We start from the raw sequence: 27,391 nt of genomic DNA, 5'->3' as shown, positions 1-27,391 counted from the left end.
TACATGCAGATAATAATAATAATATGCCATTTAGCAGACGCTTTTATCCAAAGCGACTTACAGTCGTGCGTGCATACATTTTTGTGTATGGGTGGTCCCGGGGATCGAACCCACTACCTTGGCGTTACAAGCGCCGTGCTCTACCAGCTGAGCTACAGAGGACCAGAGGACCAGATGATGTATAAGCAGACTACTGCTCCTTTGGCCATTTTAAGTCATTCTCTTAAGACAAGAATGTCATTCATACCCCATTAATGAATCCAGAGACAAAATATCTTTATAGCCTCTAAATGAACACATGGCTTTGGTGCCTTCATCTGACAGATCTGTGGGACCTGTATAATCTGGAGGACAAATACTGGTGCTTGAGGAAACTTTATGAGGATTTGTTTTTAATGCAGGCATCTTTAACAACTGGTCCTTCAGTACGTAATGTCAGTGTTGTTCATGACATAAAGAAACTCCATTTTTTATGGATGGTAACGATTTTTCAAAAAGTACAGTAGATTAATTCTAACTATTTACTCAATAGAAAAATGGTTGATGCTGAGAAGAATCTATATACGCTCTCGGATTGCAATGAGAGTTTCAAATGGTTCCGAACGAGGTTTGATATGAAAGGTTATGAGGTCAACAAGACCGAGAGAGAGTTGTGTGTGTGTTTGATGTTGACAGGCTGTCACCAGACACACTGATAAGTTGGATTCTGCACATTCCTAATGACCCTGCTGACCACAAACGCACACACACACACACACACACCTGTTGACTGTGCTGCCAGGGTATAAAAGAGTCAACCTCACCTGCGTAGGGCAGACATTGCCCCACACACACACACCGTTGATTACCACTCAAGATGCTTAGCAGCACCCTATAAGGGACAATTATTAATTTGGGCTCTCATAAACATGCCTTTTAAGTCTTTATTGTAATAAATGACAGCCGTTTCAAATCACCAGCACCTTCAAATGAACACTGGTTGATACCTAATTCTTACCTTACTTCTTTTGGAGACCTGGACTCACAGATAGATGGACACGCCACCCATGGTAAGGATTCCTTTTTTATATGGCTGGAGGTCACCCGCCCAATATAAATGGATGTGACAGTGTACCATCTCTATGTTGATCTTATGACAGAGTGTAAGATGTGGTTCTGGGTTCCCAGATGACCTCTATGTCATTGTTTGCGTTACATGTAGTAACTTACTACATTTGCACACACTGTGTATAGATTTTCTATTTTCTATTGTGTTTTTGACTGTACGTTTTTGTTTATTCCATATGTAACTGTGTGTTGTTGTTGTTGTTGTTGTTGTTTTTATCTCACTGCTTTGCTTTATCTTGGCCAGGTCGCAGTTGTGAATGAGAACTTGTTCTCAACTGGCTTACCTGGTTAAATAAAGGTGAAATAAAAAAATAAAATAAATGTCTTGTTGTAGGGTCTCTTGCTTATTCTGGCTCTATCCCTGCTCTGCTGTCTACCTCACCCAGCCACACCGACCGGGCTAGCGCACAACGGCTCAGGTACACTGTCCTGTGTGTTAAATGACCTGTTAAGAACACTTTCTATTGTCATGAGATTATTATACATTTAAAAGGGGGTCATCCGTGTTTATTATCGTTGGATCATATTGGATTACCTGTTGTATTATTAAAGGAATTGTTGGGAACCGATGATGTTGTCCAACATGATAAAGGGTAGTGTCCTGTTTCACATCAGTTATCATTGATCAGTGTCGTAAACTAGGTTTCCATCCAAATAGCGACAGATTTTCATGCGAATATTCTAAAATCCACATGAAGAAAATATGCATTTTCCCACCAGTGGACCAAATGGACTTAATGCTGATTTAAAAAAAATTATTGTGTGGTAACATATTGCACACAAACTCATTTTCCGCTTAAGTTTTCAAGTACGGAATAAAAATCTAAAATTCAATGTGTGTTTGCATTGCATTTTCCACTCTACGGACACCGAAACTGTTGAGTTAAAGAGAAAATGAGCCCCCGCTCTGGTTTTGGCACATGCGCTCGGCTAGTTTACATGATATTGTTATGGATAAGAGCGACAATAAAATTGTATTTGTCAAGCATCGATCACCACGTCACCAAAATAAAACCCTCGATATTTATTGGAAAGGGGCATCAAGCTCACAACCTTGCACTTTCACCACCCTGAGAAGCAGTAAGAGGACCACACAGCTGGCTGCCACACATGTCAATGCGTGACTCCAAATGTGTACTTTGCCGCGCATTAAAAAGGTTGGATGGAAACCTGGTTAGAGAGAGTTTTCTGGAACATTTTGTATCTTAAAAAAATGTATGCACTCACTATACTATAAGTGTGGCGATATGCTAATAACGTCATTACACATATGCGCCGGCCAGGTGGTGTAGCACTTGAGTACCAATCGCTATCATTGTTAAGAGTATTGGAATGCACAAACGAACACACGTTGAGCGCAGCTGCCTGCCTGTTACACCACGCTCTGGGTTAGTAATAAAGTACTCAGATTATAAAGTGCTACTCCCTCACTCATTCCAATGCATAAAGAGTTCCACGGGTTATTACAATAAGTAATTTTGGATAAAAGTGACGTGTATTGTATAATCTCCAGGGGTTCCATACCTGAGCTCTACGTTGGTAGAGGAGGCTCTGAAAAGGGCTTTAGAACGAACTAATGCTGCCTACGCCCACACCAACGAGAGGTGAGTCAATAGAAGAAGACTATCCTCAGTCAATTGCTCAGATTATTTATGAAAAGCCATTTCGATGTCTATGAAAAGAGAAATGCTATTTACCAATTATGGTCTTGGCCTGCCTGTCTGTCCATCTGCTTGTCTGTCTGTCTGATAATATGGGTACTATCCTCTGTCCTTCCAGAGTGAAGGCATCTCTATCGGAGGGTGCTGTGAGACCCAGCGACCTACTAGCCCAGTTCAAACAGATCGGCCCCCAGACCAGGAGCCACATCAAGGCTGCCGAGCTGCTGGACAATACAGTGGAACTGATCAGAGAGATGGTCTACACCAGTACAATGCCCCAGTCCAGTCTACCTGGTACTGTCTAACCCTAACCCATGGCCCAGTCCAGTCTACCTGGTACTGTCTAACCCATGCCCCAGTCCAGTCTACCTGGTACTGTCTAACCCATGGTCCAGTCCAGTCTACCTGGTACTGTCTAACCCATTCCCCAGTCCAGTCTACCTGGTACTGTCTAACCCATGCCCCAGTCCAGTCTACCTGGTACTGTCTAACCCATGGCCCAGTCCAGTCTACCTGGTACTGTCTAACCCATGGCCCAGTCCAGTCTACCTGGTACTGTCTAACCCATGCCCCAGTCCAGTCTACCTGGTACTGTCTAACCCATGGCCCAGTCCAGCCTACCTGGTACTGTCTAACCCATGGCCCAGTCCAGTCTACCTGGTACTGTCTAACCCATGGCCCAGTCCAGTCTACCTGGTACTGTCTAACCCATGGCCCAGTCCAGTCTACCTGGTACTGTCTAACCCATGGCCCAGTCCAGTCTACCTGGTACTGTCTAACCCATGGCCCAGTCCAGTCTACCTGGTACTGTCTAACCCATTCCCCAGTCCAGTCTACCTGGTACTGTCTAACCCATGGCCCAGTCCAGTCTACCTGGTACTGTCTAACCCATGGCCCAGTCCAGCCCACCTGGTACTGAACTATCATATTACACATATACTACAGAGCCGACCTGATCCGAGCCGCGCTGTGTTGGCCTTGTTACTCATCATAGTTGCTGTAACTATGTCGGAAAACACAGTATGGTTAGACTGAGCGGTACGGGTTTGGATTGTGTGTCAATCTCCCCCCAACAGACCTGTTGAGTGAGGAGGACATGCAGGTTCTCCTGCAGGCTTCAAGCTGTTCCTCTGAGATGCAGAGACCTCTCTGTAACAATTCGTTCACACTATACAACGGCATCGCGCGGTGAAACATCGGAAGCCATTCACTTTCGATGGAAGTAAAGAGAGAGAAGCGGAGTGGGCGGGGGAACCGTTGAGCGATGCGAGTTGGGCGAAGGAGCTGAACAGGGCGGGACTAAACTTTATGAAAATTCTCTGCGATATCGCAACGCGAGTGACCAATCGAAGCTCACCATAGCTTCCAACCCCTACTGGATTGGCTGTTAATGGCTGTTGATACGTTGCTTGCTAGCTTGTTAGCACCCATATGAGGGCGAGGCTAGCATGGCTAGGAGAGGCCGCTTGCATAGTGTGAACGCTCTTTAAGACTGGCTGTCTGTCTCTCCCCTGTCCCTCCTCCCTTCTTCCCTCCCTCCATCCCTCCCTCTCTCTGTCCCTCCTTCCTCCCTCCTCCCTCCTCCCTCTGTCCCTCCTTTCTCCCTCCTCCTTCCTCCCTCCTCCCTCCTCCCTCCTCCCTCCTCCCTCTCTCCCTCTCCTTCCTCTCTCCCTCTCCTTCCTCCCTCCTTCCCTCCCTCCCTCCCTCCCTCTCTTCCTCCCTCCCTCTGTCCCTCCGTCCCTCCGTCCCTCCGTCCCTCCGTCCCCCCCTCCCTCCCTCCCTCTGTCCCTCCCTCCCTCGCTCCTTCCCTCCGTCCCTTCCTCCCACCATCCCTCCCTCCCTCTGTCCCTCCCTCCTCTCTTCCTCCTCCCTCTGTCCCTCCCTCCCCTCCCTCCTCCCTCCCTCTTCCCCTCCCTCCCTCCCTCCCTCCCTCCTCGCTCCTTCCCTCCGTCCCTTCCTCCCACCATCCCTCCCTCTCTTTGTTCCTCCCTCCCTCCCTCCCTCCCTCCCTCCTCCCTCCCTCCCTCCTCGCTCCTTCCCTCCGTCCCTTCCTCCCACCATCCCTCCCTCTCTTTGTCCCTCCCTCCCTCCCTCCCTCCTCCTCCCTCCCTCCCTCCTCCCTCCCTCCCTCCCTCCCTCCCTCCCTCGCTCCTTCCCTCCGTCCCTTCCTCCCACCATCCCTCCCTCTCTTTGTTCCTCCCTCCCTCCATCCCTCCCTCCCTCCGTCCCTCCCTCCCTCCCACCATCCCTCCCTCCCTCCCTCCCTCCCTCCCTCCCTTCTTCTCCCTCCCTCCCTCGCTCCTTCCCTCCGTCCCTTCCTTCCACCATCCCTCCCTCCCTCCCTCTCTCTGTTCCTCCCTCCCTCCCTCCGTCCCCCAACAGACCTTTTGAGTGAGGAGGACATGCAGGTTCTACTGCAGGCTACAGGCTGTTCCTCTGAGATGCAGAGACCTCTCTGTAAGACTGGCTGTCTGTCTGAACGCTACCGCTCATTCACCGGGGAGTGCAACAACAGGTCTGTCTGTCTTATCTGTCGTACCCCTGCACATTGACTCGGTACTGGTACTACTTGTATATAGCCTCGATATTGTTATTTTATTGTGTTACTATTTCCAAATTTTTTGTTGCTTTTTTAAAAATGTACTTTTTAACTCTGCATTGTTGGTTAAGGGCTCGCAAGTAAGCATTTCACGGTAAAGTCTACAACTGTTGTATTCGGTGCATGTGCCCAATACCATTTGATTTGATCTGTGTCTGTCTATCCATCTGCCTGTCTGCCTGTCTGTCTGTATGTCTGTCTGTCTGTCTGTCTGTCTGTCTGTCTGTCTGTCTGCCTGACTGACTGCCTGTCTGTCTGCGTGTCTGCCTGTCTTCCTGTCTGTCTGTCTGTCTGTCTGCCTGTCTGTCTGTCTGAGTGCAGAGCTGTACTCTGCTGGTCTGGTTACACATGCTGGAAAGGACGATGTGAAAAGACAACATCCAGCTAGTAGGGTTCAGGTTGAAACTACAGTGTGAAAAGACAACATCCAGCTAGTAGGGTTCAGGTTGAAACTACAGTGTGAAAAGACAACATCCAGCTAGTAGGGTTCAGATTGAAACTACAGTGTGAAAAGACAACATCCAGCTAGTAGGGTTCAGGTTGAAACTACAGTGTGAAAAGACAACATCCAGCTAGTAGGGTTCAGATTGAAACTACAGTGTGAAAAGACAACATCCAGCTAGTAGGGTTCAGGTTGAAACTACAGTGTGAAAAGACAACATCCAGCTAGTAGGGTTCAGATTGAAACTACAGTGTGAAAAGACAACATCCAGCTAGTAGGGTTCAGATTGAAACTACAGTGTGAAAAGACAACATCCAGCTAGTAGGGTTCAGGTTGAAACTACAGTGTGAAAAGACAACATCCAGCTAGTAGGGTTCAGATTGAAACTACAGTGTGAAAAGACAACATCCAGCTAGTAGGGTTCAGGTTGAAACTACAGTGTGAAAAGGAAATGAGTGTTTGATTTGACATGATTTGTAGTTTGTGTATGTCACCCACGTTGTCACCCCTCTCCAGACAGCACCCTAAGTGGGGTGCAGCCAACACCCCGTACTCCCGCTGGCTCCCCCCAGAGTACGAGGACGTCAGAGGGGTCCCTAGGGGCTGGGACCCTGAACACACCTACTATAACTACACCCTGCCCCCGGTAAGAGTCCTATAACTACACCCTGCCCCCGGTAAGAGTCCTATAACTACACCCTGCCCCCGGTAAGAGTCCTATCTACTACACCCTGTCCCCGGTAAGAGTCCTATAACTACACCCTGCCCCCGGTAAGAGTCCTATAACTACACCCTGCCCCCGGTAAGAGTCCTATAACTACACCCTGCCCCCGGTAAGAGTCCTATAACTACACCCTGCCCCGGTAAGAGTCCTATAACTACACGCTGCCCCCGGTAAGAGTCCTATAACTACACCCTGCCCCCGGTAAGAGTCCTATAACTACACCCTGCCCCCGTTAAGAGTCCTATAACTATACCCTGCCCCCGGTAAGAGTCCTATCTACTACACCCTGTCCCCGGTAAGAGTCCTATCTACTACACCCTGCCCCAGGTAAGAGTCCTATCCTATCTACTACACCCTGCCCCCGGTAAGAGTCCTATAACTACACCCTGCCCCCGGTAAGAGTCCTATAACTACACCCTGCCCCGGTAAGAGTCCTATAACTACACCCTGCCCCCGGTAAGAGTCCTATAACTACACCCTGCCCCCGGTAAGAGTCCTATAACTACACCCTGCCCCCGTTAAGAGTCCTATAACTATACCCTGCCCCCGGTAAGAGTCATATCTACTACACCCTGTCCCCGGTAAGAGTCCTATCTACTACACCCTGCCCCAGGTAAGAGTCCTATCCTATCTACTACACCCTGCCCCCGGTAAGAGTCCTATAACTACACCCTGCCCCCGTTAAGAGTCCTATAACTATACCCTGCCCCCGGTAAGAGTCCTATCTACTACACCCTGCCCCATGTAAGAGTCCTATCCTATCTACTACACCCTGCCCCAGGTAAGAGTCCTATCCTATCTACTACACCCTGCCCCCGGTAAGAGTCCTATAACTACACCCTGCCCCCGGTAAGAGTCCTATAACTACACCCTGCCCCGGTAAGAGTCCTATAACTACACCCTGCCCCCGGTAAGAGTCCTATAACTACACCCTGCCCCCGGTAAGAGTCCTATAACTACACCCTGCCCCCGTTAAGAGTCCTATAACTATACCCTGCCCCCGGTAAGAGTCATATCTACTACACCCTGTCCCCGGTAAGAGTCCTATCTACTACACCCTGCCCCAGGTAAGAGTCCTATCCTATCTACTACACCCTGCCCCCGGTAAGAGTCCTATAACTACACCCTGCCCCCGTTAAGAGTCCTATAACTATACCCTGCCCCCGGTAAGAGTCCTATCCTATCTACTACACCCTGCCCCCGGTAAGAGTCCTATCCAACTACTATACCCTGCACTGGTAAGAGTCCTATAATTACACCCTGCCCCCGGTAGGAGTCCTATCCTATCTACTACACCCTGCCCCCGGTAAGAGTCCTATCCAACTATTATACCCTGCACTGGTAAGAGTCCTATAATTACACCTTGCCCCAGGTAAGAGTCCTATCCTATCTACTACACCCTGCCCCGGTAAGAGTCCTATCCAACTACTATACCCTGCACTGGTAAGAGTCCTATAATTACACCCCTGCCCCAGGTAAGAGTCATATCCTATCTACTACACCCTGCCCCCCGGTAAGAGTCCTTTCCAACTACTATACCCTGCACTGGTAAGAGTCCTATAATTACACCCTGCCCCAGGTAAGAGTCCTATCCTATCTACTACACCCTGCCCCCGGTAAGAGTCCTATCCAACTACTATACCCTGCACTGGTAAGAGTCCTATAATTACACCCCGCCCCAGGTAAGAGTCCTATCCTATCTACTACACCCTGCCCCCGGTAAGAGTCCTATCCAAGTACTATACCCTGCACTGGTAAGAGTCCTATAATTACACCCTGCCCCAGGTAAGAGTCCTATCCTATCTACTACACCCTGCCCCGGTAAGAGTCCTATCCAACTACTATACCCTGCACTGGTAAGAGTCCTATAATTACACCCTGCCCCAGGTAAGAGTCCTATCCTATCTACTACACCCTGCCCCCGGTAAGAGTCCTATCCAACTACTATACCCTGCCCCCGGTAAGAGTCCTATAATTACACCCTGCCCCAGGTAAGAGTCCTATCCTATCTACTACACCCTGCCCCCGGTAAGAGTCCTATCCAACTACTATACCCTGCACTGGTAAGAGTCCTATAATTACACCCTGCCCCAGGTAAGAGTCCTATCCTATCTACTACACCCTGCCCCCTGTAAGAGTCCTATCCAACTACTATACCCTGCACTGGTAAGAGTCCTATAATTACACCCTGCCCCAGGTAAGAGTCCTATCCTATCTACTACACCCTGCCCCCGGTAAGAGTCCTATCCAACTACTATACCCTGCACTGGTAAGAGTCCTATAATTACACCCTGCCCCAGGTAAGGAGTCCTATCCTATCTACTACACCCTGCCCCCGGTAAGAGTCCTATCCAACTACTATACCCTGCACTGGTAAGAGTCCTATAATTACACCCTGCTCCAGGTAAGAGTCCTATCCTATCTACTACACCCTGCCCCCGGTAAGAGTCCTATCCAACTACTATGCCCTGCCCCCGGTAAGAGTCCTATAATTACACCCTGCCCCAGGTAAGAGTCCTATCCTATCTACTACACCCTGCCCCCGGTAAGAGTCCTATCCAACTACTATACCCTGCACTGGTAAGAGTCCTATAATTACACCCTGCCCCAGGTAAGAGTCCTATCCTGTCTACTACACCCTGCCCCCGGTAAGAGTCCTATCCAACTACTATACCCTGCACTGGTAAGAGTCCTATAATTACACCCTGCTCCAGGTAAGAGTCCTATCCTATCTACTACACCCTGCCCCCGGTTAGAGTCCTATAATTACACCCTGCTCCCTCTCTCCTCCCTCCCCCTCTCTCCTCCCATCTCCATCTTTCCTTCCTCCTCCCTCTTCCCTCACCCTCTCTCCTCCCTCCTCCATCTCTCCTTCCTCCTTCCTCTCTCCTCCTCCTCCCTCTCTCCTCCCTCTCTCCTCCTCCCTCTCTCCTTCCTCTTCCCTCTTCTCTCCTCCTCCCTCCTCTCCTCCTCCCTCTCTCTTTCCTCCTCCCTCCTCAATCCTCCTCCCACCTCCCTCTCTCCTTCCTTCTCCCTCTCTACCTCCTTCTCCCTCTCTCCTCCCACCTCCCTCTCTCCTTCCTTCTCCCTCTCTATCTCCTTCTCCCTCTCTCCTCCCACCTCCCTCTCTCCTTCCTTCTCCCTCTCTCCTCCCTCTCTCCTCCTCCCTCCTCTCTCCTCCTCCCTCTCTCCTTCCTCTTCCCTCTTCTCTCCTCCTCCCTCCTCTCCTCCTCCCTCTCTCTTTCCTCCTCCCTCCTCAATCCTCCTCCCACCACCCTCTCTCCTTCCTTCTCCCTCTCTACCTCCTTCTCCCTCTCTCCTCCCACCTCCCTCTCTCCTTCCTTCTCCCTCTCTACCTCCTTCTCCCTCTCTCCTCCCACCTCTCTCCAGGTGCGCCTGGTATCCCAGGATGTTCTATACACCCACAATGAGAACATCTCTCTGGACTCATCTCTGTCCCACCTGCTGGTGGAGTGGGGTCAGTGGATAGACCATGACTTCGCTCTGACCCCTCAGAGTCCTAGTACAGCTGCCTTCAGGACCGGGGCCGACTGCACCCGCACCTGCAGCCGGGACACTCCCTGCTTCCCTATACAGGTGAGACACTCCCTGCTTCCCTAGACAGGTGAGACACTCCCTGCTTCCCTATACAGGTGAGACACTCCCTGCTTCCCTAGACAGGTGAGACACTCCCTGCTTCCCTATACAGGTGAGACACTCCCTGCTTCCCTATACAGGTGAGACACTCCCTGCTTCCCTATACAGGTGAGACACTCCCTGCTTCCCTAGACAGGTGAGACACTCCCTGCTTCCCTATACAGGTGAGACACTCTCTGCTACGCTATACAGGTGAGACACTCCCTGCTTCCCTATACAGGTGAGACACTCCCTGCTTCCCTATACAGGTGAGACACTCCCTGCTTCCCTATACAGGTGAGACACTCCCTGCTTCCCTATACAGGTGAGACACTCCCTGCTTCCCTATACAGGTGAGACACTCCCTGCTTCCCTATACAGGTGAGACACTCCCTGCTTCCCTATACAGGTGAGACACTCCCTGCTTCCCTATACAGGTGTGACATCCCTGCTTCCCTATACAGGTGAGACACTCCCTGCTTCCCTATACAGGTGAGACACTCCTAGTAAAAAAATGAATAACAAATTAGCAACAGAGAAGTCCAGAACAGAGCAACAGAGAAACAGCATACATACTGACAGTACATTGACAAAAGCCATTAAGCAGGTGCACTTCTCCCTTACTATGGAAAGTGCTTTGAGCACCTGGTGGAAAAGCCAAGCGCTATATGAGTGCAATTATCTTCCCTGGCCACAACACTACCTGCTTCCCTTTACAGGTGAGGTACACCTGTCCGGCCCCGCACTGTCATGTGACCCAGCTGGTTCTGTTTATGCTCCTTCCTTCTTTCTCTCACTCGTCGGTTTCTTTCTATCCATCTTCTCTCAGCACTGCAGTCCATATTCCTTTGATTTCCCCTCCTAACACTAACCCACCTTCCCCTCCTAACACTAACCCACCTTCCCATCCTAACACTAACCCACCTTCCCATCCTAACACTAAGCCACCTTCCCCTCCTAACACTAACCCACCTTCCCCTCCTAACACTAACCCACCTTCCCATCCTAACACTAACCCACCTTCCCATCCTAACACTAACCCACCTTCCAATCCTAACACACTAAATGTAAGGGAGTGTACGTTATTTAGAAACTGTTCTTCGTCCTGTAAGCATCACATGGCAACATTACGTTATTTAGAAACTGTTCTTCGTCCTGTAAGCATCACATGGCAACATTGCGTTATTTAGAAACTGTTCTTCGTCCTGTAAGCATCACATGGCAACATTACGTTATTTAGAAACTGTTCTTCGTCCTGTAAGCATCACATGGCAACATTACGTTATTTAGAAACTGTTCTTCGTCCTGTAAGCATCACATGGCAACATTACGTTATTTAGAAACTGTTCTTCGTCCTGTAAGCATCACATGGCAACATTACGTTATTTAGAAACTGTTCTTCGTCCTGTAAGCATCACATGGCAACATTACGTTATTTAGAAACTGTTCTTCGTCCTGTAAGCATTACATGGTAACATTACGTTATTTAGAAACTGTTCTTCGTCCTGTAAGCATTACATGGTAACATTGGGTTGGTTAGTGTTAAAGCTGCATGCCTTTCTTCCCCTCTCCCCAGATCCCCCTGTCAGACCCTCGTACCGGTATCCAGAGCTGCATGCCTTTCTTCCCCTTCTCCCCAGATCCCCCTGTCCGACCCTCGTACCGGTATCCAGAGCTGCATGCCTTTCTTCCCCTTCTCCCCAGATCCCCCTGTCCGACCCTCGTACCGGTATCCAGAGCTGCATGCCTTTCTTCCCCTCTCCCCAGATCCCGCTGTCAGACCCTCGTACCGGTATCCAGAGCTGCATGCCTTTCTTCCGCTCGGCACCCAGCTGTGTCGGGAGCGGAGCTTTCCCCGGGGCCACACTCCACCATCACCGGGAGCAACTGAACGCCATCACCTCATTCGTAGATGCCAGTATGGTTTACGGTAGCTCCTCCCCCCTGGCCGCGGCCCTGAGGAACCACTCCTCTCCACTGGGTCTGCTGGCCCTCAATGACCAGGCCTCAGACCAGGGCCTCGGCTACTTGCCCTACCTGCCTCGCCTGCAGGGACGCCTGGATCCCTGTGGGCCACGAAGCGGGCCTGGGGCCAACACCACCGGAGCCACAAGTGCCTCTGAGACATCTGCTACTGCACCAACAGAACAGGAGAATATTACATCCTGTTTCCAAGCAGGTATGGCACAATCCATCAATCAATTAATCAATTAATCAATCTAATGTTTTTATAAAGCCCTTTTTGCATCAACTACTCTCACAAAGTGTTTTACACTAACAACCTAGTTATCTGCTGCTCTGAACTATGTGCCTAGATACAGTATGTCCTGTATGCCCCGCCCACCTGAGGATCTGTCTTTTTCAGCAATCTATTTCCTGTGTTTGAGGGATTCATAATCCACTTGTCACTTAAATCTCGCTGGATTTGATTGCTTTCATTTTACTCCTGTGACTCTTTCATACTCTTGCTTGTGCCTGATGTTTTTCCCCGTTAGCGTTACCACCGCGGAAATGTTCGCAATGACCTGTCAAACACACCCCGGTATTTTTGTATTTGTGTTTATTATGGATCCCCATTAGTTCCTGCCGAGGCAGCAGCTACTCTTCCTGGGGGTCCAAACATATTAATGCACTTACATTACATATAAAACAAAATATAAAACAGTACTTCATATGACATTATTACACCACTACATATCTACAATACAAAATGTTTAATACCACCATACAACAATATCACAACGTGTGCATATGCATGTGTCTATACCCTTGTGTGTGTCTCTTCACAGTCCCCGTTGTTCCATAAGGTGTATTTCAGCCGGTAATGGCTGAAATGGGCTCTATGGAATGCATTGTCTTTCCTTTGAATCTAAAGCTTCGTCTAGGATTTAATGCACCGTCTCGACAAGTACATCACAAGAACGAAAAGAAAGATAAATGTGTTATGATGGGTGTTCATTTTATGTGGAGTTGAAAAAAGCAATCATTTAATACAGTTGACATTTTTACAAATTACATGCGCTGAAATGAAAGCAAACTTCTGAAAATGAACACTTGGATTATAGTGATATTATGTCACATCTCACAAACAATGTAAAGGATGTTTAGATAGGTGTCATCTCGAGCCAAGCCCGTTGACTTTTTATCAAAGGGTGTCCTGCTATTGACACACCTGTTGAATTATGCAAGAGAACGTGACAACAACAGTAATTAATGAGGCAGTCTTGACAGCGCAGGTGAGTGATGGTAGGGTAGACAGAGCAAGTGTTTGGTGCTTGCAGCCCTGATCCACCCATTTATGTTAATTTAGTCATATATGCAAATAATCTAGTGCATTTATGCAAATGAGGCACACATAATTTTCTTTGTTTTAACACAAACTATTCAAAATCCCTGAACTCCATTCATTATTTGTCCATGCCAGTAAAATGTTTTATGTGCTATAATTCAGTCAATATCTGATGGATTATACAATTTCTAAAAGTTTGGAGGATCTTCATCCATTGTCAAACAGTTGTATTTGTTAGAAGTGTTTTAAAAACCTTTTAACAATTTATATGACCGTTGCTAATGTACTGTAGCAGACCTCAGGTTAAATATCTAGCGGTTCCCATTAATAATAAGGCTTATTGTAAGACATTATAAAGGCTCATATACATTCTTAAAACAATTTAAGTAAAGTGTTGTCCAGTTGACTCACCAGGTACATAGTGTCCCTTCTAGTAATTGTATGTCTATGGGTCAAACTTCCTGTATTCTGTTGTCTAGGTGACTCACGGTCCAATGAGCACCTTGATAGCTCTTCCTTCTAGTAATTGTATGTCTATGGGTCAAACTTCCTGTATTCTGTTGTCTAGGTGACTCACGGTCCAATGAGCACCTTGATAGCTCTTCCTTCTAGTAATTGTATGTCTATGGGTCAAACTTCCTGTATTCTGTTGTCTAGGTGACTCACGGGCCAATGAGCACCTTGATAGCTCTTCCTTCTAGTAATTGTATGTCTATGGGTCAAACTTCCTGTATTCTGTTGTCTAGGTGACTCACGGTCCAATGAGCACCTTGATAGCTCTTCCTTCTAGTAATTGTATGTCTATGGGTCAAACTTCCTGTATTCTGTTGTCTAGGTGACTCACGGGCCAATGAGCACCTGGGGATGATAGCGCTCCACACATTGTTCCTGAGGGAACACAACAGATTGGTCAGAGAGCTGCACCTCCTCAACCCTCACTGGAGCCCAGACACCTTGTACCAGGAGGCCAGGAAGATCATGGGGGCTGTTCACCAGGTACACACACTATGGGTCTGTTTCCCAGACAGATGAAGCCTCCTCCAGGGTCTGGGGTCTAGGTGCTGTTTATTTAGCTTCCTATTCTTTCAAGTTTTATTAGTTGTATGTACGGGATACACCGTCCAATTAAATGCTTACTTGCAGGTTCCTTCTGTGTATGTACGGGATACACCGTCCAATGAAATGCTTACTTGCAGGTTCCTTCTGTGTATGTACGGGATACACCGTCCAATGAAATGCTTACTTGCAGGTGTGTGTGTGTGTGTGTGTGTGTGTGTGTGTGTGTGTGTGTCAGAGTCAGAGCAGGTGGTCAGTCCAGTTCAAGTGTTCAGCAGTCTGATGGCTTGTAGATAGAAACTGTCTCTGAGCCTGTTGGTATCAGACCTCATGCTCCGGTACAGTCTGATGGCTTGTAGATAGAAACTGTCTCTGAGCCTGTTGGTATCAGACCTCATGCTCCGGTACCGTCTGATGGCTTGTAGATAGAAACTGTCTCTGAGCCTGTTGGTATCAGACCTCATGCTCCGGTACCGTCTGATGGCTTGTAGATAGAAACTGTCTCTGAGCCTGTTGGTATCAGACCTCATGCTCGGTACCGTCTGATGGCTTGTAGATAGAAACTGTCTCTGAGCCTGTTGGTATCAGACCTCATGCTCCGGTACAGTCTGATGGCTTGTAGATAGAAACTGTCTCTGAGCCTGTTGGTATCAGACCTCATGCTCCGGTACCGTCTGATGGCTTGTAGATAGAAACTGTCTCTGAGCCTGTTGGTATCAGACCTCATGCTCCAATACAGTCTGATGGCTTGTAGATAGAAACTGTCTCTGAGCCTGTTGGTATCAGACCTCATGCTCCGGTACCGTCTGATGGCTTGTAGATAGAAACTGTCTCTGAGCCTGTTGGTATCAGACCTCATGCTCCGGTACAGTCTGATGGCTTGTAGATAGAAACTGTCTCTGAGCCTGTTGGTATCAGACCTCATGCTCCGGTACAGTCTGATGGCTTGTGGATAGAAACTGTCTCTGAGCCTGTTGGTATCAGACCTCATGCTCCAATACAGTCTGATGGCTTGTGGATAGAAACTGTCTCTGAGCCTGTTGGTATCAGACCTCATGCTCCGGTACCGTCTGATGGCTTGTAGATAGAAACTGTCTCTGAGCCTGTTGGTATCAGACCTCATGCTCCGGTACAGTCTGATGGCTTGTAGATAGAAACTGTCTCTGAGCCTGTTGGTATCAGACCTCATGCTCCGGTACAGTCTGGCTGACAGTAAGGGAGAGAACAGCTCGTGGCTGGGGGGTGTGGGGGGTCCTTGATGATGCTGCGGTACTTCCTCAGGCACTGTTTCTAGGAGATGTCCTGGATAGGGTGGGAACATGGTCCCAGTGATGTACTGGATGGGGTGGGAACATGGTCCCAGTGATGTACTGGATGGGGTGGGAACATGGTCCCAGTGATGTACTGGGCCATCTTCACCACACGCTGGAAGTCCTTGCTGTCGTGGACGGAGCAATTCCTGTACCAGGCCGTGATGTAACCGGTCAGGACGCTCTCGATGGTGCAGCGGTAGTATTTGGAGAGGACCCGGGGTGGCATGCCAAATTTATTCAGCCACCTTAGGAAGTAGAGATGCTGTTGCGCCTCTTGACAAGAGTCGTGGTTTTGTTCTTCCACGTCATGTCCTCTGTGATGTGAACGCTGAGGAACTTAAAACGGCTGACTCTCTCTACTGCAGTCACGTTGATGTGGATCAGGGTGGATCCTCTGTTTTCCTGAAGTCAATAATCAACTCCTTTGTTTTGCTGACGTTGAGGGAGAGGTTGTTGTCCTGGCACCACAACGCCAGTTCACTTACCTCCTCCCTATAGGCTGACTCGTCATTGTTGGTTCTCAGGTCGACGATGGAGTTTTGGTGTGGGGGTGCAGTCGTGCTTTCTATTGTATTGCAGTGGATCGATAGTCTCACCCCCCCAATCTCCTCCTCCCCCAGATACTGACCTGGGAGCACTACCTGCCCAGGGTCCTGGGTGAGACCACCACCTCCCTCCTGATGCCTCCGTACGGGGGCTACGACCCTGAGACTGACCCCAGCATCGCTAACGTCTTCTCAGCCGCCGCATTCCGCTTTGCCCACGTCACCGTGCAGCCGATGGTGGCCCGCCTTGGCCCCGGGTACAGCCTCGCCCCACAGCACCCACCTCTGCCCCTACACCACTCCCTTTTCGCATCCTGGAGGGTCGTACAGGAGGGTGAGACATTTTACATTAGGGCCAGTTTCCCGGACACAGATTAAGACTAGTCCTGGACTATAAAGCATTCTCAATAGAGATTCTCCATTGAAATAGGTTTTTTAGTCCAGCAGTAGGCTTAATGTGCTTGTATGTGTATTAAAAGTAGGAAAAAGTTAAGTATTTGGTCCAGAAATGAATGGTAAATAATGTATTGTGTCATTTTGGAGTCACTTTCATTGTAAATAAGAATAGAATATGTTTAATATGTTAAAGATACAATTATGGGCAAAAGACTCGCCGGCTTTAAAATAGGTATGAACGATCAGTTCCCAAAGGAAATCGCAGAACGACGCAAAGTGCCGTACCCACTCTTCAAAGACAATAGACTAAAAGGGAGACGTGTAGCTCTCGTAGTCGTGAAACTGTACATTGATAACCAACTGTTCAGAGACACCAAGACTACTCCATAGCTATTCTAAGTCAGATGGAACATCCAAAACTATTAATGGTAGGGATTGTAATAAAACATTTATAAACTGAAATAGTGAAATACAACAATTAATAAAGAATCTATAAATACACTATACTATTCAAGTTATGGAATGTTGTAAAATAATTTGTATTCTATTTTTTATGTTTAGTATTTAAAAATAGATAAAAGATAGGACAATTCATGAAATAATAAATCCAGGACACAAAAAGGCACAGTATGTGGGTACGGGTGTAAACTGTATGTGGGGGGAGTGCGGGTGTGTAGGAAGATGGGGTGTGTTTTGTGTGATTGGAAAAGTGTGATGAGTTAAGTGAGTTTTTTTTATTTATTATTTTTTTATTTATTATTATTATTATTATATATTATTTTTTTGTCATTTAGTTTGTTTATTTTAGTCGTATCATGATGGAACGGTGCCAACCCTATATCCTAGACACTGACCTGAGCGACCCACCCACTAACGAGAAGTCCTTATCCGTTTTAATAGCCTATGCAGCCAAGACAGAAAGGTGAACGCAAGCTTACAGGCAATACATGACTCCATTATTATGTTGGGAGATTATAATATGGTTTAAAGTACCTCAATGGACCGTAAAGGAAATCACACTACAAACTATCACCTTCATGCACTTAAGGAAATTATTAATATTATGGATATATTGGAACTAGTGGATATATGGAGGCTTAAATATCCTGACCTAGTGAGATATACATGGCGGACGCTCAATCAAGCTAATCGTCTTGAATACTTTCTTATGGCATTCTCACTGGCACCAAAAGTTAAAAGTGTGTTGATAGGGGACAGAATGCTGTCGGACCATCATATAATTGGTATACACATTACTCTTACAGAATTTCTGCAAGGGCGAGGATATTGGACATTTTATCAAAGGCTACTGGATGACAAATTGTTTTTAACCAAGACAGAAGAATTTATAACAGATTTTTTCCAAGAGGCCATGCAATTCAATACTCATCTTTAAAACAAAAACAATTTAGGTCATCTTAAAAAAGGAAATAGAAGAACTAACAGTACAGTTAGATAGATAGCAATAAAAACTGTACCATAGAGGCACAGAATAATTTAGAGGACAAAAATAAATGGAGGAACTTTTTCAAGAAATATCAAATGTAATATTTTATAAAAAATAAAGTGAACTGGATGGAATATGGGGGAAAATGCTAGAAATGCTATCGTTAAAGAATTTACAGAAACGTGTTACAAATGACGGAGTCATCCATGATTCACCTAACTCTATTTTGAAAGAGGAAGCAAAGTACTTTAAGCACATGTTTTCATTTCAGTCTCCTCCATTTCCACTAACTGAAGTTAATTGTAAGGATTTTTTTCTATTAATAGTGTAAAATTAACAGCTATACAGAATGACTCATGTGAAGGACTAATTACAGAGGAGGAACTTCTAGATGCAATTAAAGCCTTCAAGTCCAGGAAAACTCCAGGGCTGGATGGAATGCCAGTTGAGGTATATCAAATATTTTTTGATGTACTCAAAGGTCGATTATTAACATGTTTCAACCACTCATATAAAAATGGTAGACTATCAGATACTCAGCAAGAAGGTCTGATTTAACTATTACTGAAACAGGACCCAGGTGGTAAATATAAAGATCCAGTCCACCTAAAAAACTGGAGACAACACTTTAGTGTTGTAATGCCAAAATCTTAGCAAAATGCATAGTGCATAGAATTAAAAAGGTATTGTGAGATATTATTCATCCTAATTAGACCGTTTTTTTTTTACATGGACGATACATTGGAGATAATATAAGACAAGTACTGGAAACAATAGAACACTATGAAAAATCTGGGAAACCAGGCCTGGTATTCATAGCTGGCCTTTGATAAAGTATGACTGGAATTTATATATAAATGCCTGGACTATTTTAATTTTGTAGAATCTCTTATACAACGGTTTAAAGTTATGTATAGTAACCACAGGTGTAAAATAGTAAATAATGGCTACTTCTCAGAAAGTTTTAAACTGTCAAGAGGAGTAAAACAAGGTTGTCCACTATCGGCATATCTATTTATTATAGCCATGGAAATATTAGGTATTAAAATCAGATCCAATAATTTCCATAATATCAAGGGATTAGAAATCGAGGGCTTAAAAACAAAGGTGTCATTGTACGCTGACGATTCATATTTTCTTTAAAATCCCCAATTTGGATCCCTGCACAGCCTCATAGAGGATTTAGATAATTTTTTTACCTCTCTGGATTAAAACCGAATGATGATAAATGCACCATATTACGTATTGGATCTTTAACTTTTACATTACCGTGTAGTTTACCAATAAAATGGTCCGATGGTGAAGTGGACATGCTCGGTATTCATATCCCAAAAGAAAGAAATGACCTCACTGCAATACATTTTAATAGAAAGTTAGCCAAATTAGATACGATTTTACTACCATTGGAAGGACAACACCTGTCTATTTGTGAAAAAATCACCCTGATTAATTCTTTATGGCCCTGCCTACACCTAACAACTTGGTTTTTTAAATATATGAGCAAAGTATATTCCACTTTATTTGGAACGGCAAGCCAGACAAAATTGAACGGGCCTATTTATATAATGAATATGTATTCGGAAGGGCAGAAATTATTAAATATTAAAGCACTGGACCTCTCACTAAAGGCTTCAGTCATACAAAAAATATACTTATATCCAAACTGGTTCTCCAGCAGATTAGGAAGAATCTCACCCTGTGTTCCCTTCATTCGTATTACAACCTCTCACTTTCGGTTATTTGAAAATGAAATAATCTCCAGAATATCGCTATTTTTAAAACAAGCAATAGAAAGCTGGTTTCAATTTCAGTTTAATCCACCAGAAAAGACAGAACAAATATTAGAACAAATATTATAGTTAAACTCCAATATACTAATTTAAAATAAAAAAAACATTATTTTGAGCGAAAAAAAATTACAACGGTATAATCTTTGTAAATGATATCATTAATAGGACTGGTGGAGTTAGGTCACACACAAACTTTTCAATTTAAATTATTATACAAAAGTCTTGCAGCCAATAGAATGTTATACAGTGCATTCGGAAAGTATTCAGACCCCTTGACTTTTTCCACATGTTGTTACGTTACAGTCTTATTCTAAAATGTCTTAAAATGTTGTTTTTTTCCTCATCAATCTACACACAATAACCCATAATGACAAAGCAAAACCAGGTTTTTTATTCAAAATAAAAAATCGAAATATGACATTTACATAAGTATTCAGACCCTTTACTCAGTACTTTGTTGAAGCACCTTTGGCAGCGATTACAGGCTTGAGTCTTCTTGGGTATTCTCTCGGCCACCTCTCTCCTCTCTCCCCCCCACCTCTCTCCCACCTCTCTCCTCTCTCTCCCCCACCTCTCTCCCACCTCTCTCAGGTGGTATAGACCCAGTGCTGCGTGGCCTACTCCTCTCCCCAGCCAAGCTCCAGATGCCAGGCCAGATGATGGTTGAGGAGCTAACTGAAAGACTGTTCCAGGCCCAGGGTGGGATGCCACTAGACCTGGGAGCCCTCAACCTACAGCGGGGCCGAGACCACGGCTTGCCTGGTAATATTAGTACTATTCTACTATACTATATTATTTAGACCACGGCTTGCCTGGTAATATTAGTACTATACTACTATACTATATTATTTAGACCACAGCCTGCCTGGTAATATTACTACTATACTATATTATTTAGACCACAGCCTGCCTGGTAATATTAGTACTATACTACTATACTATATTATTTAGACCACAGCCTGCCTGGTAATATTACTACTATACTATATTATTTAGACCACAGCCTGCCTGGTAATATTACTACTATACTATATTATATAGACCACAGCCTGCCTGGTAATATTAGTACTATTCTACTATACTATATTATATAGACCACAGCCTGCCTGGTAATATTAGTACTATACTACTATACTATATTATATAGACCACAGCCTGCCTGGTAATATTAGTACTATACTACTATACTATATTATATAGACCACGGCCTGCCTGGTAATATTAGTACTATACTACTATACTATATTATTTAGACCACAGCCTGCCTGGTAATATTAGTACTATACTATATTATATAGACCACAGCCTGCCTGGTAATATTAGTAACATATTACTACTACTATACTATATTATATAGACCACAGCCTGCCTGGTAATATTAGTAACATATTACTACTACTATACTATATTATATAGACCACAGCCTGCCTGGTAATATTAGTACTATTCTACTATACTATATTATATAGACCACAGCCTGCCTGGTAATATTAGTACTATACTACTATACTATATTATATAGACCACAGCCTGCCTGGTAATATTAGTACTATTCTACTATACTATATTATATAGACCACAGCCTGCCTGGTAATATTAGTACTATTCTACTATACTATATTATATAGACCACAGCCTGCCTGGTAATATTAGTACTATACTACTATACTATACTATATTATATACACCACAGCCTGCCTGGTAATATCAGTACTGTACTATATACTACTATACTATATTAGTACAGGCCTACCTGGTCCCTGCTGGTTATATTAAACAGTATAACAGTACTTACATTTACATTACATTTTTGTCATTTAGCAGACGCTCTTATCCAGAGCGACTTACTTATAGTATACACCTAAACTTACATGTTAGAAGACGGCCCAACTGGACTTATCCTTGTTCTCAAACGTACATGTTAGAAGACGGCCCAACTGGACTTATCCTTGTTCTCAAACTTACATGTTAGAAGACGGCCCAACTGGACTTATCCTTGTTCTCAAACGTACATGTTAGAAGACGGCCCAACTGGACTTATCTTTGTTCTCAAACTTACATGTTAGAAGACGGCCCAACTGGACTTATCCTTGTTCTCAAACTTACATGTTAGAAGACGGCCCAACTGGACTTATCCTTGTTCTCAAACTTACATGTTAGAAGATGGCCCAACTGGACTTATCCTTGTTCTCAAACGTACATGTTAGAAGACGGCCCAACTGGACTTATCCTTGTTCTCAAACGTACATGTTAGAAGATGGCCCAACTGGACTTATCCTTGTTCTCAAACGTACATGTTAGAAGACGGCCCAACTGGACTTATTCTTGTTCTCAAACGTACATGTTAGAAGACGGCCCAACTGGACTTATCCTTGTTCTCAAACTTACATGTTAGAAGACGGCCCAACTGGACTTATCCTTGTTCTCAAACTTACATGTTAGAAGATGGCCCAACTGGACTTATCCTTGTTCTCAAACGTACATGTTAGAAGACGGCCCAACTGGACTTATCCTTGTTCTCAAACGTACATGTTAGAAGATGGCCCAACTGGACTTATCCTTGTTCTCAAACGTACATGTTAGAAGACGGCCCAACTGGACTTATTCTTGTTCTCAAACGTACATGTTAGAAGACGGCCCAACTGGACTTATCCTTGTTCTCAAACTTACATGTTAGAAGATGGCCCAACTGGACTTATCCTTGTTCTCAAACGTACATGTTAGAAGACGGCCCAACTGGACTTATCCTTGTTCTCAAAGCAGTACATGTTAGAAGATGGCCCAACTGGACTTATCCTTGTTCTCAAACGTACATGTTAGAAGACGGCCCAACTGGACTTATTCTTGTTCTCAAACGTACATGTTAGAAGACGGCCCAACTGGACTTATCCTTGTTCTCAAACTTACATGTTAGAAGACGGCCCAACTGGACTTATCCTTGTTCTCAAACTTGCATGTTAGAAGACAGCCCAACTGGACTTATCCTTGTTCTCAAACGTACATGTTAGAAGACGGCCCAACTGGACTTATCCTTGTTGTTGTTTTAACTCCACTTCTTTTCTTCCTTCTCCTACTTCTTCTTCTACCCCTCCTCTTCTTCTTCTTCTACCCCTCCTCTTCTTCTTTTACCCCTCCTCTTCTTCTTCTACCCCTCCTCTTCTTCTTCTACCCCTCCTCTTCTCCTTCTACCCCTCCTCTTCTTCTTCTACCCCTCCTCTTCTTCTTCTACCCCTCCATCATTCTCTCCTCCCCCTACCTCCTGCTCTACCAGGTTACAGCTCGTGGCGTGGGCTTTGTGGTCTCTCTGTTCCCAACACCACCTCTGACCTGGCAGGTAGATAGATAAACTGAATATTTGATCATTCAAAAAATACATTCCAGCCAAACTTATTTGAGGATAACACACCGTTTTTAGGTTTTGACAACTTGTTTTCATGTTTGTATACACTGCACCACACTGCATTTAAAACCATGAAGGATAATAAAGGACAAAAATGTGTTCCAACGTATTTCCATCATGGTCGTCTGACCTCTGACCTGGCAGGTATCCTGGGTAACCCTGGTCTGGCTGAGAAGTTCCTGTTGTTGTACGGTACGTCCCAGAACATCGACGTATGGGTGGGGGCCATCTCAGAGCCTCCTCTACCTGGGGGCCGGGTGGGACCCCTCCTGGCCTGTCTACTGGCCAGGCAGTTCAGAGCACTGAGAGACGGAGACAGGTGAGATGAGATGGTGTTCCACTCTATTTGTCACGTGTAACAGTAAATCTTCCATCCCTGTTCTACCCCAAACTGGGCTCGAACCAGGGACCCTCTGCCCACAGCAACACTCGCAAAACAATGTCAAGGTGTTACAAGGTTGTGAAACGCAAACATGTAATAACAATTAGGCTGGGATTCAATCCGGTCACCCCTTTTTTGGCTATGCACCATTTAAAGGCATTGTTACCGCGGTCGCAGAGATCACATTCAAAGTAAATGCTGCAAATGCCGGCTCAATCGGGAAATTACCTTTAAATGTCACCCGCGCTACAACGCGGATCGTCCGCGGGTCCGGATTGAGCCCTGGCCTTAGACAGGTTTGCAATATAAAATTGTTTGAATGAATATATTGTATATTGATCATTTCCAAAAATACACGAATCTCATGACTACATGGAGTACCATATACACTTAGCGGACAAAGCATAAGAACACCTGCTCTTTCCATGATATAGAATGACCGAGTGAATCCAGGTCAATGCTATTATCCCTTATTGATGTCGCTTGTTAAATCCACTTCAATCAGTGTAGATGAAGGGGAGGAGACAGGTTAAAGAAGGATTTTTAAGTCTTGAGACCATTGAGACATGGATTGTGTATGTGTGGCATTCAGAGGTTGAATGGGCAAGACAAAATATTTAAGTGCCTTTGAACGGGGTATGGTAATTGGTGCCAGGCGCACCGGTTTGAGTGTCAAGAACTGCAATGCGGCTGGGTTTTTCACGCTCAACAGTTTCCCATGTGTATCAAGAATGGTCCACCAAGCCAACTTGACACAAATGTGGGAACCATTGGAGTCAACATGGGCCAGCATCCCTGTGGAACGCTTTCAACAGCTTGTAGAGTCCATGCCCCCAACGAATTGAGGCTGTTCTGAGGGCAAAAGGGGGGTGCAACTCAATATTAGAAAGGTGTTCCTAATGTTTTGTACACTAAGTGTATGTCTGAGATATCTGCCCACCCAATGTGTCTGTTTGAATCGGCCCTACAGAATGTCTGCCTACCCAGCAACCTCTCCCCCTCTGTCAGGTTCTGGTGGGAGAGAGATGGTGTGTTCACCAGCACCCAGAGAGCTCACCTCCACACCGTGTCCTTATCCCGTATCATCTGTGACAACACACACATCACACGTGTTCCCTCCGACCCCTTCAGCCGTACGGTCAGCCCAGAAGACATGCTGGCCTGCAGCCACCCCCTCATCCCACACCTTAACCTCTCTGCCTGGAAGGAGCCCGACACAGGTACTGTTCTATTAACCCTAATGGAGTCGGTAAAGAAATCGAGCAACTCCTTGGTATGCAAGATACGTGTATTTCAGTAGATCAGGGATTCTGTGCAGAGCCTTGCTCAGGCCGGTCCTCTCCAACAGGCTGAAACTGTTGATTATCATCTGACCTCCTCAGCTGTGGTCCAGTCCCCAGGTTACAGTCAGGCTACTCTCTGCTCCCTCCCTCCAGATCCCCGTTGCGGTCCAGTCCCCAGGTTACAGTCAGGCTACTCTCTGCTCCCTCCCTCCAGATCCCCGTTGCGGTCCAGTCTCCAGGTTACAGTCAGGCTACTCTCTGCTCCCTCCCTCCAGATCCCCGTTGCGGTCCAGTCCCCAGGTTACAGTCAGGCTACTCTCTGCTCCCCTCCCTCCAGATCCCGTTGCGGTCCAGTCCCCAGGTTACAGTCAGGCTACTCTCTGCTCCCTCCCTCCAGATCCCCGTTGTGGTCCAGTCCCCAGGTTACAGTCAGGCTACTCTCTGCTCCCTCCCTCCAGATCCCCGTTGTGGTCCAGTCCCCAGGTTACAGTCAGGCTACTCTCTGCTCTGTGACGCCATCATCTACTACCAGTGTGGTCCAGGCTATCAGCTGATTGGTCCATCCTCTGTGACCTGTGACCCCAACAACTATCAGTGGAGTCCAGCTCCCCCAACCTGCCACGGTATGGAGTGGAGTGGGCTGGGGTGTTTGTGTGTGTGTGTGTGTGTGAGTGAGTGAGTGAGTGAGTGAGTGAGTGAGTGAGTGAGTGAGTGGTGAGAGAGAGAGAGAGAGAGAGAGAGAGAGAGAGAGAGAGAGAGAGAGAGAGAGAGAGAGAGAGAGAGAGAGAGAGAGAGAGAGAGAGAGAGAGAGAGAGAGTTTAATTAAGTCACTACAGGCGACATGCATGTCTTTATTTTAGTATTCTGACTGATTTGCTGTAGATGTCGATGAGTGTGCCGATCAGCCAAACCCGTGCCCCCAAAACATGGACTGCCTCAACACACCTGGGGCATATACGTGTACAGGTAGTCATTCTATACCTTCTATACATTCTATACCTTCTATACCTTCTATATCTTCTATACCTTCTATACATTCTATACATTCTATACCTTCTATATCTTCTATACCTTCTATACATTCTATATTTTCTATACATTCTATACCTTCTATACATTCTATACATCTGTTCATGTGTCTGACCATCTACAGACGATACTAAGGGCTCTATTCAATCCGTATCACGGAAGTCCAGCCGAGACTGAATTTACGGTAAATGCTGCATATGTCGGCTCAATCGGAAATGTACCTTTTATATTTCGTAACGCTTCAGTGCTACGGATTGAATAGAGCCCCCTTAATAAACATGTGAACCAGTGTAATTGTGCCTCTGTTTGTGTGTTGTGTGTCCCAGAGCTGGACCTGTCCTCCTCCCATTCTGCAGTCTCAGTCATCTCTGCTGTTATAGCTGTGGTTGGGGGCGTGGCCGTCATGTTTATGATACTGGCCTGTTGCAGAAGGTACGTCATCATAATGATGTCCAGGTGATAAAGGTCATTATAATGTATCAGGGGTTGGGGTCAATTTCATCATTTCCTTGTCAATTCAGGAAGTAAACTGATATTCAATGTCTTATTTACGTAATTGAAAAGTATTTAAAATTGTTTTATTTAAATGAAATTGACCCCCAACCCTGGAAGATGTTGCTTAACAAATGTTCATTAACATTTCAAAAACAGCATTTCTGTTTTTTGAATATTCTTGCAGGTATTTTCCAAAGAAGCCAGAACCGATAAACAGAACCGATAAACAGAACTGATAAACAGTGGTTGCTGTAAGAGGGACAGATAACCAAGCGACACCTCATACATATTTTATTACGTTTTAGTATTTTGTTTTAAAATGTGACATATATCCTAAAAGTATGCACTTGAATGTGTTGATATTAAACGTAACTTCAGATTATTTGTTAGACAATAACCTGAAAATAAGAAATAACTGAATTGTATAAATGTTGTTTTAAGATTAATAAAGTAACCCTGTTTTAACCCACAGTCATGTTCTATGAACCTCAAAGGCCTGTTTTAGCCCACAGTCACGTTCTATGAACCTCAAAGGTCTGTTTTAGCCCACAGTCACGTTCTATGAACCTCAAAGGTCTGTTTTAGCCCACAGTCACGTTATATAAACCTCAAAGGTCTGTTTTAACCCACAGTCACGTTATATGAACCTCAAAGGTCTGTTTTAGCCCACAGTCACGTTATATAAACCTCAAAGGTCTGTTTTAGCCCACAGTCACGTTATATAAACCTCAAAGGTCTGTTTTAGCCCACAGTCACGTTCTATGAACCTCAAAGGTCTGTTTTAGCCCACAGTCACG

The 27,391-nt window shown here is 45.5% G+C and overlaps 1 protein-coding gene across 1 annotated transcript; it reads left to right on the top strand.

Moving 5' to 3' along the window:
* Nucleotides 1–157: 157 nt before the first annotated feature.
* epx (eosinophil peroxidase) lies at nucleotides 158–27,055 on the top strand. Its single transcript, XM_041849827.1, has 18 exons — nucleotides 158–1,049; nucleotides 1,442–1,526; nucleotides 2,621–2,711; nucleotides 2,887–3,062; nucleotides 5,151–5,283; nucleotides 6,326–6,455; nucleotides 9,924–10,130; nucleotides 11,937–12,348; nucleotides 14,294–14,454; nucleotides 16,448–16,706; nucleotides 20,597–20,767; nucleotides 23,277–23,339; nucleotides 23,550–23,724; nucleotides 24,796–25,007; nucleotides 25,529–25,693; nucleotides 25,953–26,036; nucleotides 26,426–26,531; nucleotides 26,779–27,055. Exons 1-18 carry the CDS (start codon nucleotides 1,032–1,034, stop codon nucleotides 26,828–26,830), a joined length of 2,700 nt encoding a protein of 899 aa, XP_041705761.1. The 5' UTR covers nucleotides 158–1,031; the 3' UTR covers nucleotides 26,831–27,055.
* The last annotated feature ends 336 nt before the right edge of the window (nucleotides 27,056–27,391 follow it).

Source organism: Coregonus clupeaformis, chromosome 26 (assembly GCF_020615455.1).
Source record: "Coregonus clupeaformis isolate EN_2021a chromosome 26, ASM2061545v1, whole genome shotgun sequence".
In the NCBI taxonomy this organism is placed as follows: Eukaryota; Metazoa; Chordata; class Actinopteri; order Salmoniformes; family Salmonidae; genus Coregonus; species Coregonus clupeaformis.
The sequence above is the reverse complement of the archived record's forward strand: the minus strand, read 5'-3'. Positions and strand labels throughout refer to the sequence as shown.

Excerpts from the sequence above, each read along its gene's own strand:
- epx (XM_041849827.1), top strand. Across the intron at positions 25,694-25,952 it reads AGCTCCCCCAACCTGCCACG|ATGTCGATGAGTGTGCCGAT; the intron begins GTATGGAGTGGA and ends GATTTGCTGTAG. Across the intron at positions 26,037-26,425 it reads TGGGGCATATACGTGTACAG|AGCTGGACCTGTCCTCCTCC; the intron begins GTAGTCATTCTA and ends TGTGTGTCCCAG.